This window comes from Meleagris gallopavo, chromosome 19, assembly GCF_905368555.1.
Source record: "Meleagris gallopavo chromosome 19, MGAL_WU_HG_1.1, whole genome shotgun sequence".
Classification (NCBI taxonomy): Eukaryota; Metazoa; Chordata; class Aves; order Galliformes; family Phasianidae; genus Meleagris; species Meleagris gallopavo.
Genome location: NC_139422.1, coordinates 3,849,457 through 3,865,516, shown reverse-complemented (window position 1 = coordinate 3,865,516; position 16,060 = coordinate 3,849,457). Strand labels below are relative to the sequence as shown.

The window sequence follows — 16,060 nt, the reverse complement described above, 5'->3', positions numbered from 1 at the left end:
TCTTTTTTACTCAGAGGTGGTGAGGTACTGGCACTGCTCCCAGAGCAGTGGGTGCCCCATCCCATGTCCACGGATGGGGCCCTGGGCAGCCTGAGCTGGTGGGGGACAATCAACTCTCAACAGAGGTTGGAACTGGATGATTTTTAAGCTAAGCCATTCTATGATTCTATGATTTGATGACAGAGACCAGAATTTGCTACTTTAGGGAGAGATGCAATACCCCAAAATATGGGGGTGTTTAAGAGCCAGCCTGCTTTTTTTGCAGGGAAATGCAGCACTCTGCAAGACACCTCTGGAGATTCCAAGGCCTCACCAGCCCAGACCCCAATCCCCGAAGTGTGTTGTTGCCCTGCAGTAATGTCTCACTTCTCTTCTCCTCCCCTCCCTTTCTGTCCTGCCCTGCAGCCCCGTGTGTGTATCCATGCGGGGCTATCCAGGGGGATCATCATCTCCTTCACCATCCTCCTTCCCTGCCCTCAGGGGCTCTCCTTGCCCCTCTGGACTCAGCGCCTCATTCCTCTTGTGTTCCTGTCTTGTCACGTAGGGAGTTTGCCCGTTGGAAGGTGAGGAACACAGCCATTGAGCGAAGGGACCTGCTCCACAACCCACTGCCCCTGATGCCTGAGTTCCAGAGGAGCATCCGCCTCCTGGGCCGGAGACCCACCACGCAGCAGTTCATCGATACCATCATCAAAAAGTACGGCACCCACATCCTCATCTCTGCCACCCTGGGAGGTAGGTGGACAGCCTGGGCTCTTCTCTTGCAGCGCTGTCAGTATGGGTTGGAAAGGCTCTGGGCAACACCCGTAGGCCATTGGCCACGCCATGTAGAGGGCCCCAACCTAAGAAGGTCTCATCATTAGGATTAAAAATCCCCAGAGTACAAATAGCCTTTGCAAATGAATTCACAGAGCAACGCGTGCACGTTCAGCATCTGTGATACGTGTGCAGCTGTGCTCCTCTGACAACAGAGTGCGTGCTGGTGTGCAGCAAGATAAACGTGCTTCATTTAGCAGGAGCCTGTCTGCCGCTCCTCTGCCCCTGTCCTTGATTTGGCAGTAGAGTGGGCTGATTCCTATTTTTGCAGTATGAAACAAAATGCAGAGGGAAGACATGCTTTCTTGCTGGAACTGGAGGAATTGTAATGAGCTCCAGGAGAAGGAGTTGGGCAGGGAGTGGGTGCAGCAGGGGGAGAGGTGGCCAGGGAGGTCTGGGCTGAATGCACAAGGGAAAGCAGCAACGTGGACCCGACTGCTGGGAAATCACGACTGACTAAAATTTAAAGTGGACAGACAAAGACTGCAGAGAGGTTTGTATGTGCAGGCAGAATTTGTCTAATGGTGACAGAAGACAGAGAACTGTAGGGCCACTAACCCATGTGAGTGCACTGCTGTTGCTGCTGCATTAACATTTTGAGTACTGAGAATACGAGGGATGAAAATCAGCATCTCCTCTTAAAAATTCATGATGATTTCTTTTTTCATTACATCATTTTTATCGTTCTTTACTGTTTTAGGGCATGCATTTAAATTCCTTTCCTTTGAGAACACGTATCCGTAAGGTTGCTGCACTGGTAAATGGTTTTAATTTCAGTAGAGCTTGTTGCTGTTGCTCTTGACCTCCACCCTTGCCACACTGTGAAGTTTGTAGTGAACTTTGAGGAATTTCTGGCTGTCTGCCTATTCCCAAAGCATTCTGCAGATGCTCAGATGAGATGTAGATGAGATTAGATGTGCACATGTGATTCATGCACAAATGAGGTGGTAAGTAAATTGGCGCAGTTCCACTGAAGGCAAATGACCTCTCGTGCAGCGTGCATCCTTCAAAGAACCTCAGGCTGCTCCTCCTGCCCAGCCGCTCAAACTGGCTGCTCCATCAGCAAGAAATGCGAGGGAGAAGGTCTCCATGCACTGAAGTGCATGAGCAGTGCCTGCATCAGGCACTGAAGAACTTGCTCTTCATTGAGGAAATCATTTTTAGGTCTGTATTTTATAGAGCCCAAAGCAGCCAAGTAGGAAACTAGGAAGGTGTTGAGAGTTTTCTACTGGGGCTCACTTTCCTTTCCATTGACATGCCTTTTTTTCTTTGTCTCCCTATTCACATCCCTGGAAATCTGAAATGAGAAAGACCTTTGATGTTGAAATATATTTTTAATTTTGCCTGGGTGAGGTTGTGAATTATTCACAGTGGCTTGTTTCTTCTCCTGATTTTACAACACAACAATTTTAAATATGCAGAGGCTTGCAACGAGAACTGGTATTGGAGAGGAGAGCAAACTGCTCTATCAGCCCAGAGCACGGTGAGCAACACTGGGGGAAAAAAAGAATTTATCTTGGCAGTGGCAGCCCTACAGAAGATGCAGATGAGGCTGAGCACACATTTTGCAAGGAGGGCACACTCTTAGCACAATCTGTGAGCTAAACAAGACCACTGGGGCATAAAACCAGACATGCACTGGCCCTCCTAAAACCTCCGGGAGATCTCCTAAAATAAATAAGTTTCAGGACTCCTGCTTTCGATTGCAGGGGTTTGTAATGCGGCCTGATGTCTTACGTTGCAAATGAATGACAAATGCAGAAGAAATTTTTTTGCTTTTCAGTGCCATCTGTTGCACAGACCCCAGGAGGCCCGGTGATGGAACAGGCCAGCCCAGGGCAAACACAGATAGTTTCACACCTGGCCACAGAAGGAATAGGCTCCATGCCTTTCATGGAGCATCTAGATCCTTGTAGAGTCTAAAATCCAGCTGTACTTTAGTTTAGTTCTGACAAAGGAACTGGTGAAGGGTCGTTTCGAGGGCATCCATGCTCCAGGATGGAGCGCACAGAGCTGAGAGCCAATTTGCAGGGAAAGCCCTGAAGGAAAGACAACTTTGAACATAGCATCCGCTTAATAAACGAGAAATTAAGACTTAATAATGCAGCAAAAGTCTATTAACCTCTCTTGATCTAAGGGTTGCTTGTTCACGCGCACTCTCTGTGGGGATGCTGTGCTTTTCCTGGTCTGCACACATGTGCAAATAATAGGTTTCCAGCTGTGTTATCTCTGCTCAGCACCCTTCCCTCCTAGGGACTGAATTTGTCCTTCAGGAAAAGCATCAAATCTCAAGGGCTTTACTTTCCTCTCCTTCTTTCTTCCTCCCAGTGGAGGAACTCAGACACTTCAGGGAGCAAAAGTGATGACTTTTGCAATAAAACCTTTCATCTGCAGCACCTCAAAGCATTGAGTTCTCCTTTCTGATGTCTAGGAGTTGTCGCAGTGGCTCGTTGCCTGCTCCATGTTCAAGGGCTGTCCAAGGCTGATTCTGACTCTGAAGCTGCCTGAGTAGTTCAAGCCAGGTTGCTCTCTGTCCAATGCATCTCCAGTCACAGCGTTCCTCTAGCTAATATATCTCAGAGCCTGTGCTGAAAAGCTTCTGAGTCTTGTGCTACAGCTATCAGAAGGAGGAATCAGGGTTTTTTTTCCATAGAAAGCTGCTTTTTCCACTTCCTGGTGAAACCCCAGTGTTGGTGCTGCCTGAATCCCACAGGTTCCTCAGAGAGCTGCAGCTGAGGAGCATTACTCCAGGTCTTCCCTTTCCATTTGCAGCCATGTGCAATGGAGGTGAAGCCCTATTTATGTCTGCAGCGTCTCCACACAGCTAAATAGCTGAGAAATACTTCTGCCACAAAGTGCACCACTTTGCTCCCCCAAACCTCTCCCATGAGGCTGTCCTTCCAGTGGCAAACAAGCTGCCTGATGAAAATTCACAGTCTGACCTTCCTTCAATCCCCCTGTGAAAACCCACCTTGACAATGAGACCTGGAAATGCACTGACAGCAAGAAGGCACCTGGCACTCTGTGACTGCTGCTTCTCACACTAATCGCTGTCATCTCATTGCTGTGTGCTTTCCTGAATGTTTGCTATATGCACCTATTGTGTCTCATTGGATACTTGGACTTAAATCCTCCAGGACAGGAACTTTCTGCTGTTTGTGTGGATGTGCCAGGGCCTTGGTCCCTGCCAAGGGCTCCATGCGTTGTTCAGTGCGTAACGATGTTTAAAGTGAGAAGGGAAATCAGAGCCTGGTCATTTTCCAGAGAAAATATTTTCCTGGGAGTGAATAATGATGGTGCTGTTTCTGCGACAAGTGTGGTCAGAAGATAATATGTAAGAGTATGAAAGAGTGAGAGTTACATGCCAAACTTCTCCACTTAGTTCTCATGAAGCCAATTACAAGATTTCAACCAATCCATTATTTTGATGAAGAGTATCTTTGTTCCGTCAGAAATTTCCACTTTTCATCTCGAAGCCAAAATCTCCATCCTTGATGTATCAATTGCTAGAAAAAAACCAATGAAATCCAATAAAAATATTTTGATTTTCAGACAGAATCTTTATTAATTCAGACATTTGGTTTCCAGATAAGGCCTGGAACATGTCCAGGGAAAGGGGAGGGATTACAAGGTTTTGTGATTTTTGTTATTTTGTTTTTGTGTGTGTTTTTAATTTTTTAATTTTTTATTTTTTATGTAATTATTATTATTTTTTTTTTTCGGACAAATCAAACTATTTCAAGTAATCACCGTTTTTAAGGAAAGTAAGCACTTGTAGCCTAAAAAAACTGCAAAAATTCTGGAGAGCAAAATATTTCTTGGCCTAAAAAGTAGCGATGTGGGGGTTTTTTTTTTGTTTTTTTGTTTTTTTTTTTGACCAGGCCATCATTTCCAGGGGCAATGAATTCATCAGTTGCTCATTTATCAAACCTCCATAAGAGAGCTATGTAGAAATGGCACATTCCTATCTTCAGCATCTATTCTTTCCATTTATTAAAATCAGAGCTTCACACATTGAGGAGACAGGATGGTATTCTATGCCTTTGATGGATTTTCATTTAGCTCACGTAGCACAAATTGAACTTTGAAGTAAATATAACTTCTCAGCTTTGTGTCCTTTTCATGTATCTTTTAGATTCATGGTTCTGCTAACATTCAGGATGCCTGGTGCTATCAGATCTAACTGCCTCGCTACCAAACTCCCTGTGCTTACTGACTCAAAGTCACCTGCTATCTCTTACCCCACACATTATTTCTCTCTCTACTTAAATTCACCAAAAGAGACACTAGGACAGGAAGCAAAGCAGAAAGGAGACTTGACTCAGCTTAACTTTCTCATATGATCTTTCCTCTGATTGCTCCCCTTCACACCCCCTCCGTTCTTGCCCGTTTTTGTGGCCACTGGAAGCTGAACAGGTACATTCAGTATTAGTTTGTCTTCTGTACGTACCTACATGCAACTTAAATCATTTTTTTCTGCTAGAAACCAGTGTAGAGAAATCATAAATAGTCTCTGTTCCTGCCAGGCGTGCATCATTCTAGATGCACTTCCTACAGAGAAAAGCGTTCCTCACATTGGCCAACTGGTCTGAATCCTTTCCAGCAGTTGTGCTGAAGCTCTGCTGACTGATAAACATCCAAAGTATCATCTGTTGAACTAAGCAGAGCTGATCTATGAGCATAGTGGATGTATTGGTTGAAGAGAGGAGATTCTAGCTCCTTAATACTGATGAGGAAAGGTGGATCCATCTAATAAGCGTTTTATGTGTCAAGATTTTCTTCCTAGAGGTGTAAAATAGGATATCATAGAATCGTAGAACATCCCATGTTGGAAAGGACCTATAAGGATCTTCTACACCAGCTCCTGGAATATCGTCTGTCCTACCTGGCAGTCTCCTGGCCCCGTTGGCAGCTCTTTTTCTTCTCGCTGCAGGAGAGGAGGCCCTGACCATGTACATGGACAAAAGTCGCCTCGACAGGAAGTCAGGAAACGCTACCCAGAGCGTAGAAGCTTTGCACCAGCTCGCTTCCTCCTACTTTGTGGACCGTGACGGCACCATGAGGAGACTCCATGAGATCCAGATCTCTACGGGAGCAATCAAGGTACTGTGTCTAGCTACATATTCCCAAACCAATAATGAAGGGGTTTGGGACAGGGCTTTGGCAGGAAGCAGAAATTCTGAACTTGAACTCCTGAAACAAGCAATGTCTGGAAAGAGGTGGGAATTCACTGTGATGGTTATGTAGGCTAGGAGATTTCCACTATGTGTGGCAGTGACTTCTGGAAGGAAGAGAGGGAACAGATAACCCAGATTAGCAATGAAGATGGGAAAGGAAAGGCAGGTCTGTGAAGTGGACAACCCGTACAACCCAAGAATATTTTCCCCTTGTGGCTAGAGAACTGATAAATATCTCTCTGATGAACTCACTGCAAGAAAAGGTGAAAAACTGAGTGGCATTACCGAGGCATCTGGAATGAAATGGACTGAGAGACAGCTTGGGGGTTGGAGCAGGAAGGAGGGAGAGCTGTTCAGAGCATACAAAATAGGGAAAATGGCTCTGCAGACAAAAGCTGCCTTCTCTGAAAGCAATCATCCTATACTGGGGAGGGATTTTATTGTTGCGGAGTTCACTCCAGGGAAGGTGAATGTGGATGGAGTTGTCATTGTTAGCCATTTCTGAAAGGCTTCAGCTCTTATTATTGTTCTGTGGTGTCTCGTGGCTGAGCCTGTTCCCTCCTGGATGGGAAATCGGATTGAGATATTGAAACAGTGACAGCAGATAATCACCCTCTGTGAATTCAGGAAGGGCAGCTCTTCTCCATGGCTGGAAACCAAGAGCAACAGCCACAGAAGCAGCACTGCAGGTCATCTGTGCCTCCTTCTATCCTTAGCGTGAGGATGGTGCGCGCATATGCTGTGGGAGCACTAGGTGCCATTGCAGGCTGGCAATCCATCTTGCATCTTGTTTTCCATTCAGAGAAGCCAGGGAATAATTCCTCTACTGGCTTCCAGTGTTCTCCACTGGAGATCCTCCTCATTTCCAAGCCCAAAATAACATGCAGTTCCATAAAGAAAACAGGCACAAGTCACTCTGTTCTTTCCAGCTCATGGTGCCTCAAGCATTAGCCATGCCTGTCCAGTGAGGAGCATATTTTCTCAATTATATAAGATGGATTTTGGATTGCATCAGCTGGTGGCAGTGGGTCAATGTATCACAAAGTCTGAACCTGCCTGGGGAAGACGTGGTGCTGAACCCAAAGGCAACACTCTGTTCTCTCTTTTCTACATCCTCTGCAGGTAACAGAAACTCGGACTGGCCCCCTGGGCTGTAACAGCTACGACAATCTGGACTCTGTGAGTTCTGTCCTTCTGCAAAGCACTGAAAGCAAACTCCACCTGCAAGGTAGGACACAGGAAAAAGGGAGAGGGGCAATCAGGGCACAGAATGGGGGATGCAATGAGAGAGGGCTGACTTTTTTTTTTTGTTTGTTTGTTTTTTGTTTTCCCTGTTTGCTGTGATTGCCTTCTGCAGTTCAAGTTCCCTGAAGGATTAGGGCTCAACAGGGCTAAGCTAGAGGTGGAAGAAGCAGCAGATTGGGCCTAAGCAAAGAAACTGGATGTTTCCTCCTGTGCTGAGTTTTGGCAGGTTTCTGTGGATTATGCATACAGCAATACAAATAAACGTCACTTTTTCCCATTAATATTGATGGGACATACTGCCCACATCTCACTTTGTCCCTCTGTATAATCAATGAATATACAGATGTTATAATTATGAAATATACCAGAGAGTTTGGCTAAGCAGGTTATTATACCAAAAGAGAATAGATAGAATGCTTACCTGTGTCCTGCACTCACTGTAAAACTCCAAAGGAGGGATCTCCAGAAAGAGATCCTTCCCCACTGGCAGTCAGCTCTTAAATGGCTCTAGGAGAGGTGAGCCAGGCTCCACCCCTTCTGACAGCACAGGTGAATTGCCTTCACCTGTGTTCCTGTGGCTGACTCATTGCTCACCACAGGTGATCAATCAGAGGTTCAGGCTGTGATTCAGCAATTCCCATACACCCTCCCAAACTGATTATTTGCGGAAGAGCTGTGCAGATCAATTTTTGGGACTTTCTAATGAACATCATCTTTGGGAAAAATCACAGAAGTTTTATTTGGAGGCTGGAAGCTGTGGCTTCAGTCCCAGCTGGGGAACTAGTTCCAGAAGTCTACAGTTAGAAATCACAACTGAATTAATAAATTAATAAATAAAATAAAACATGCTGGTTATCAAGAAGTCAACTTCGGTAGAAGAAGAAAATTCAATGGGTGCATAATTTCCTAAGGTTATTTCCAATTTTTTTTATAAACTAAGGAAATGTAGGATTTAATTGCTCATTTGCCCAGATGTTTTTATTTCTGGAATCTTTGTACTTGCACAAACTCTTAATTTTTCAGCTGAATGGGCTACATTACATCAGCTTTAAGTGTAATTTGGCAAGTGCTATTTTAATCTTGTTTTCAAAGAAACTGGGTTTAATTTACTGAGTCATGTTATTATTGTTGTTGTTATTTGCCCTTAAAAATAATAGGCAGGTTGCTTTCACTTTTCTTATGATTCTTGAAATCACTGAATTTTGATACTTAACCTAATTAACAGTAAGCAATTTGAGGCTTTTTGTATACTGTGGTGATGATTGTTGGTAATGAAAACCAAAGAATGACACATCAGCTAAGTAAGTAAAGAGCTAAATAGACTGACAGCTTGGTTCATGGGCAGACAAGTGGGTAAGAAAGTAAATCAGCAGATATCTGTTGGCTGTCTGATCCTAAAAGAAAGAGAAAAAGCAAGATAGCTGGAAGGGAGAAGGAGAGAGAAGAAGTGGAGAATTTTAGAAGAGAGAGGGCAGGTAAGGTGGACAAGGCAGCAAACAGAGGGAGGGCACAGTAGGAGCTCATGGTCAACAAGAATTGGGTTTCATGGAGTTACACGGCAAAACCCAGGGGTCAGACCCAATCCAAGGGAGACAGTGATGGAAGGAGGGAAGGCGAAAGCTGTTCTTAATAGGACAAAGTGACCTTTAAAGCTACACCTGAGTGTTTTCTTTCTAATCTGGAGAGCGGCTCTGGGATAATTACCCAGGATCCTTCCTCTGCTCTGAGAGGCCTCATTAGGAATTAGTCACAGGACTGTGGGTAATGGATCGTGACCGAGTCTCCTCCGATCTGATTAGCAGCCAAGCAAGAGCTGCTGACAGAAATCCATGTCGCTACCTTTGCTCTGGCTCTGAGGTTGGCTCAGTAAAAGAGCAGCATCTTCATGATAGGGAAGATTTCTGTCCCTCACTGCAGCCCAGGCATAAGTCATGTATTCAAAGATGTGCAATTTGGGCTCGGTGGCTGGATCTAGAGCTACCTCCAGACTGCATGCAGGGTTTGGGGAGGTCAGCCAGCCTGGAGGTGTAGGGAAGGACTGGACAGCACACGAAGTGCGAGGCCCAACACCTGTGCTAACATGGACCTCTACAGCAATGAGTGGGAAAACGGGAATTTCTGCTTCCTGCCAAACATTGATGGGCTGAAACCGGAAAATCAGAGTGCAAAAAGACAACAGTCAGAAAAGTTCTGCAGAATTAAAATTCCAGAGCTTCTTGAGCAGTCTGACTATCTCTGTCTATATTGCAACATGGCACTGTTTCAACAAGGTAAAATCCCTGTGCTGTTTTAAACGTTGCAACATTAATCAGGAAATATTGCACATTGCGTAGTTTGTTACATCAAATATGGTAATGGAATATTAAAATTCACGTCACAATTAATATTAAAGTCTTCACCAAGATGGGCAGAGCTGTAATGACAACGAAAACATTTCAGCTTTTCAGTGAAACAAAATGAGGGAAGTATGAAAAACACTCTTAGACCTTTCCCTGTCAAAAGTGCTTTTTGAGTCAACATGTTCTCACAAAATGCTTCAATGAAACTGCATTTTCAACAGAGAACTCTTCTATGGAAAATGTTTCAAATAGCTCTAATTTAGAGCAGGGGAAATTTACCTCTTTTAATGCGGGAAGCCTTTTGTATGCAGTCCAAAGCCAAACATCTCTCTCTAATAGATTTTCTAGGTGAATTAAGGACATGTTCCCTTGTCAGACACTTCATATTCTGCCTGTAGTTTTCAAAGCCAAACCTATACCAAACCTGTGCTTGTCTTTATTTTTAAAGAGGAACTTTACACTTCAGAATTCCCCCTTCTGACCAGTGATACCTTCAAAACCAAGACATTTTCCCTATCAGTAGTCACCAGCAAACATGCCTTCTTCCTGCACTGTCAGCTCCCAAGGCTGCCATGAAGGAAAGAGCCAATTCCTTGTGCACCTGGCTTGCACTGAGGTGTTCACCTCATGATATTGGTTCATGATCCCAGTCTTCAAGGCCAGGTCAGCTCCCTGCTTGGCTGCTGAGACGGGATTAATCAGTAGATGACAATGAGGGAATAAATAGCAACTTATTTGCATGTTTGTAGGAGTCAAAGACAATACCTACGGAATGATACAGCACTGTGAGTTGTTTTGTTAGGGCTGGGGCTGGCAGAGGTTTTTTCTGCAAGGAAACTTTTGGCTTGAAGATCTCTGAATAACATATAATTTCTGTCGTGCATTTGCTTGAGTTCTGAGTTTGGAGTTGGTACATACATGATTCAGTGGGTGGTTGGATTTGTATGTTACATGTGTTCTAGGCCTAAACACATATTTATGTGCTTCTTGTTAAGTGCTACAATTATCTGCACAGATTTCAGTAGAACTCCTTGAAGTTAACCCATTGAACCCATTGAAGTTAAGTATTTATACAGGTGCTTTGCTGAGTCTGTCTGTCTCACTTAAACAAAGGGTCATCTACACTGCCGTGGGAATATGAAATGATTTCTTATAAGAGAAGGTTATCTTGGAAACATTTTTCAGAGACCACAGATTTCACAAACAAAAATCAAATATTTGCAGTGTGGGATGTGACCATGAGTTTTATTTCGGAGATTACAAGTTATTCATGTTTCTGCATATGCTGGGACACATTGCATATGTCTTTTCCAATGGAAAGTGGTTTCCCTGCATCTTTACTGGCTTGTTTTCACACCTTTCCACTCCAGAAAAAAGTCTGCAAATCCTGTGCCATTCGTAGCTGGAACCAGACAGCATGTTGGTGCTCTTAGCTGAGTTAAAATTCAAACAGAAAACACAGTGAGCTGAAGAGCCTGTGGGCTTTTGGGCTTCATATTCAAAGGTTGAGGCCAGGGCAGGTTGCTCCTCCGTGAAGCAGAAAGTGGAAAGATTTATTCATGGGACTTGGACCATGCATAAATAGGGTCAGTGCACAGCGAGGAGCCCAGCCCTATCTTCGGTGAGCGTGAGAGCTCAGGGAGTGCAGCAGCCTTCGGGCTCTCCAACCTTCTTCTGTAGGTCTCAGTTCTCCAACAGCTCAGTGCTTTCTTTCCATTCCTCAGTGTTGGAGCCTGGCAGAAAGAACCATCCCTAATGTCAGTGTGAAGGTTTGAAAAGAGATCATCCTTCTGTGGTGGCTGCTTCAGATAAATCCCTAAAAGAGCCTGAACGTCAGCCCTTCTTGCAGTCAAGAGGAGGAAAGCTGTGTTTTTAATTTGGATACATCTCAGGAAAGAGCAAAGAAACCTCAAAATGCTGCTGTTGCCCTGATCCTCCTCAGACTTGCTCTGTGATGTTTACAGAGATGCTGAAATCTGCTCAGCCTCGTGCATGGTCCCTCCTAAAGCCCAGCCTGAAGCCCTGCCTCATGTCACGAGCTGAGCTCTGCCCCATGCTCATCCCGCCTGACAGCTGCCACCGCTCTGAGCCCAGCTGCAAATCAGGTCAGACAGGGCTGCCACCGGGCATGGTGAGCAGCAGGGGAAGAAGGGATGTCCCCGTGGTTCCCCTTGCCCCCTGACACCCCTGGGCCTGGGGGACCCTGCCAAGGCTGAGGCGTCTGTGTGGAACCAGAGGGCAGTGGGCTGTGTGGTGCTCAGGGGCCTGAGGTGAACAAGACCCAGCACAGAGGTGGGCCTGAACTCCTGGACGGCAGCTTGGCCCTTCCTGCACGCTCTCACCCTCTGAATTATTGCCTTATTTTCATTCCACTCCAATGAGCTGTCAGCAACGGATACGGTAATTCAGCGCTGCAGAAACACAAACAGATGGGTAATTGACCCGCGCGCCTTTGTTGCGCTGGAGTTCAGTGCTGCTGTTTGAGCCATAAACTCCTCTCTGCCACTCTGCCATCCCTGGGCCATTTACAAGGGATGAGCCCGCGGGCCTCCTCCCTGCCTCACGGACCCTGAGTGATGCTGACAGCCCCAGCACTGGGAAACAGCTGTGAGTCCTCAAAAGCCCCAGGGCTGTCTGCAGGGAGCCCAGAGATGGCGGCTGGAGGAGAAGAGGCTGCAAAGGCGTATGTGTTGTACATAGGGCACGCAGGGAAACTGCCATCACGTCCTCGGGTACCCGAGCAGGCATCCGCCCACACGTGTGCCTGCACAGATGGATGGATGCACAAACACTCGCTGCAGAGAAAGAGAGCTGGGGATTGATCTCTCAGCTAATGTAAACCTTCCGAGCACCACTGAAATCCCTGGCACTAAATCCATTTGCACTTTTATAGGATTTGGCAAGTAGCCCTCCTAGCAGGGAGTGAGCTGGAAAGAGTCAGGTACCCGGCTCCTGTATTTATGCTGTGGGAGCTTGGCACTTAACTCTGCAAGGCTCTTTTCAAAATCCCTCCCCATATTATTTTCCATTCTTCTATTTTACTTTCTCTTCTTTTTTTTTCTTTCTTTTTCTTTTTTTCAGTGCATAGTTTTTGTTTCTGTGGTACCAAACCTATTTAGTCTCTCCCAGAACAGCATGATGCTCATCACTTCTGAGCTAGTGCTTGGCTGCAAAGCATAAAACCCAATACATGGAGTAAGGGAGGCTTTGCTCTCAGCTGCTTCACACCATAGTGGGATCCGGGACTGGGAGGAAGAGGGGAATTGATCTCAGTTCATCTACTGCTTGTACCCAAGGCGTATATTTTCTAACTGTCTTCCTTACCCATGACAGCGCTGAGAGAAATCTCCCAACAGCTTTTAATTCCTCAGTATCATTTCCCCAAGCTGTTAATGAAACAGGTTCTGAAAGCAGAGCAGATACCTGAAATGACCTTTTTTTTTTGTTTTTTCTTTCTTTTTTTTCCCCCCTACATTCATGCTTCATTTCCAGGTCTCCAGATCATCTTCCCACAGTACCTACAAGAGAAGTTTGTCCAGTCTGCTTTGAGCTACATCATGTGCAATGGGGAGGGCGAGTACATCTGTCGGAACAGCCAATGTGGCTGCCAATGCGCGGAGGAGTTCCCACAGTGCAACTGCCCCATCACTGACATCCAGATCATGGAGTACACTCTAGCCAACATGGCCAAGACCTGGACAGAAGCCTATAAAGATCTGGAGAATTCAGGTAACCAAGCAAAACACGTTTTCCAATTGATTTCTTTCAAACAAACTGTACTAGTTGAGAATCGTTTTCTTCCAGTATAGTGTTACGGTTTGGATAAAAAATAGATGATCTCAAGCCCCAAAGTATGATCTTGATCATGACGGATTCTTGTTTTTTCTCTATACGTATACGTATAAGACCACATACACTGCACATAATGATATGTGTATTTTCCATGGAAGATTTTTTTTTTTTTAATTAAAAATCTGATTTTTCAATCCAAACCAGTTCAGAATCTCTCTTTAATAGCCCTACAGAGAAACTTCCACAATATGAATGATGCAGAAATTGCTTTTCAGATTTGCATGAATGATTTATTCTGCTTTGGTGAAAGGCAATTCACGGGGAGAGCACAGGCCAGATGACACCTCATTTGAGACAGAGAGAAGGGAAAATGACTTCTCTCTACTACAGCACCGATGTCTGTTGGTGTGAACATTTCTCTTCCTCCTCTGCTTTCTCCCAGTGCTGTCAGTGTCAGTGCATTGATGCTGAGGGGATTGGAACTGGATGATCTTTGAGGTCCCTTCCAGCCCAAGCTGTTCTTTGATTCTGTGATGTTGGCAAAACCCATAATGAAGGCTGCCACATTTCTCATGCAACATGAGACGAAACAGCCTTGTGCTTGGGAGAGCAGTCAGAGCAGCAGCCAGTGGCCCAAGGTTGATAGATGACCACCTGGATGACAGCTGCAGGGCACATATTATGGGGATCCACAATCTGGGGCAGTTCCAGAAGCAGCCTACTAGCTGAAGGGCTCAGTGGTTTTCAGGTTATTTCTGCAGATTTATGGATGGAGCGGGAACAGCAGGGTAAAGCAGACACTGAGCTCTGCTTGCTCAGTACTGTACAAAACCCATGTTACTTGTTGCTACCTCTGGTATGGGAATTCCACACAAGCTGCTCAAGAGCCATACATTGGCCACCACTCATCAAATCCCTGTCCAGGGGTTCTAACCCAGACACACTGACGGTTTGCCCTATGGAGAGCAAAGAATTACAGTCCCCCAGTGACTGTTTTACTATTGCAGTGGGCACTTGTTGCAATTGATCTAAGCAAAGACTGCAATAGATAATTATATTCAGTCTCCCATGCCTTGAGATTTCAACAGGAAAGGGTGTTTTTCATTTGCCATGTTAAAGTGACACATTGCAGTGCAATTCTCTGCTGTGCTGTGGCCATATTCCATCCAGTACTGGAGGCTTTTCAGGGCTAGATGGAGTGATTATCTCTATGTTTAAAGCTGCTGCATCTCGTTCATCATTTTGTTGCATCATGCATGAATTCATCCTTTGAGATGAAAGTTGCTGTCACAAAAGACTACACTATTAGTGTTTGGCTTCTTTGTTTTAAAAAAAATTCCCAATAACTGGAGGATTTTCTTTATAATGAACAGCAGAAGAAAAATCTCTAATGACATCTGAAGGCTTTTTCAATAAAGTGGGGTGAAAGGCAGATGAGTGCTCTGAAAGCAAATAACATTTGTGCAGGAAGATGCTGATAGCCTGAAAGATCTATATTCTGTTTCTGATATGTGTTGGATTCCTACATCAATTCAAAAAAAAAAAAAAAAAAAAGCAAAAATCACGCAGGGGGAAATAAATGGGTGGTGTGATTTGGGAGAGCAGCTCCTCCAGAGGTGGGACTGTGGACCTGCACTGCCTGCAGTGATGAGTCATGGCCAGCGTGGGGTGACTCAGCAGAAAGGGCCGTGGGGCATTTTGGGAGATGTAGTCCCAGCCATATCGTCAGCAATATCCTCTGCAACAATAAATACAGCAGCAACAAAAGGAAGACAACCTGATCAGTGAATTCTGGGTTAAGAATGAACTATTCCCAGAAAAGTACAAGGCTTAGCACAAGCCTCTGGAGATGGGTCGAATATAAATAAATAATGAAGAAATACCTTTTGGATAGTCTTTTCTTTTTTCTTTATTTTTTCCCCCTTTTTAAAAAACAACACCGTTCAGCTGTTAGTTTGCCAGATTTCTTTGCTCATTTGTTTTTCCCCCAGCGTTGCACTGCAGTATCAAAATGTGCACACTGCACCGAAATTTCTCCCTTACCCGTCTCTATGAAAAATGTAGCACATTCATCATCGGAGGGAAAAAAGCTTGGTCTTTTGCACAAACAGGCTTTTGAGGAAATTGATTTATAAGGGGCGGGAAGCAAACGCAAGGCTTTTACTGCTGAAAGGTACCAGGAGTAATCAGCATGGTCAACAGAAGCAATTATACATGATGATAGTTTCAAAGGACCATTGCACGGGAGAGAATCATTTTTGGGGAGGAGAAGGGCACTGAAAGCAGCATTACTGATGGAGTGAAAAGCTGAGGGGTGATTAAAAAAGCATCTCCCAGTTATCTTTTGGGGAAGAAGACAAGCAGATATCCCGTGGATCATGATAGCACAATGGTGATAATTATTTTTATTAGGAGCTCAGTTCACTGTGTGACAAGTAAGATATGATCATCCATTTACCATCTATATAATGATCCCACCAACTAATGCATAGATACTCTTTGTTAAGCAGTTAAGAATGAATTGCAGATTGTTAAATAATAGGAAAACTGTTATGCAAATATATATAGTCTTATGAATTCACATATATGAGCTTTGTACAATAGGCTCTAAATTATCTGCTTTGATAATTCTATGTAACACTATGGATTATTTCTTCTTTTTAGATGTCTGCCTCTTCAAGCTTTCCTTTT

General features: G+C 44.7%; 1 protein-coding gene across 1 annotated transcript in view; it reads left to right on the top strand.

Annotated features, from left to right (window-relative positions):
* Positions 1-16,060, top strand: part of BRINP1 (BMP/retinoic acid inducible neural specific 1) — an 80,112-nt gene that overhangs the window by 55,366 nt on the left and 8,686 nt on the right. The window contains exons 3-6 of the mRNA XM_010720818.4: positions 545-735; positions 5,750-5,919; positions 7,116-7,221; positions 13,070-13,306. Coding sequence (XP_010719120.1) covers positions 545-735; positions 5,750-5,919; positions 7,116-7,221; positions 13,070-13,306 — 704 coding nt within the window. The remainder of the gene's footprint in view (positions 1-544; positions 736-5,749; positions 5,920-7,115; positions 7,222-13,069; positions 13,307-16,060) is intronic.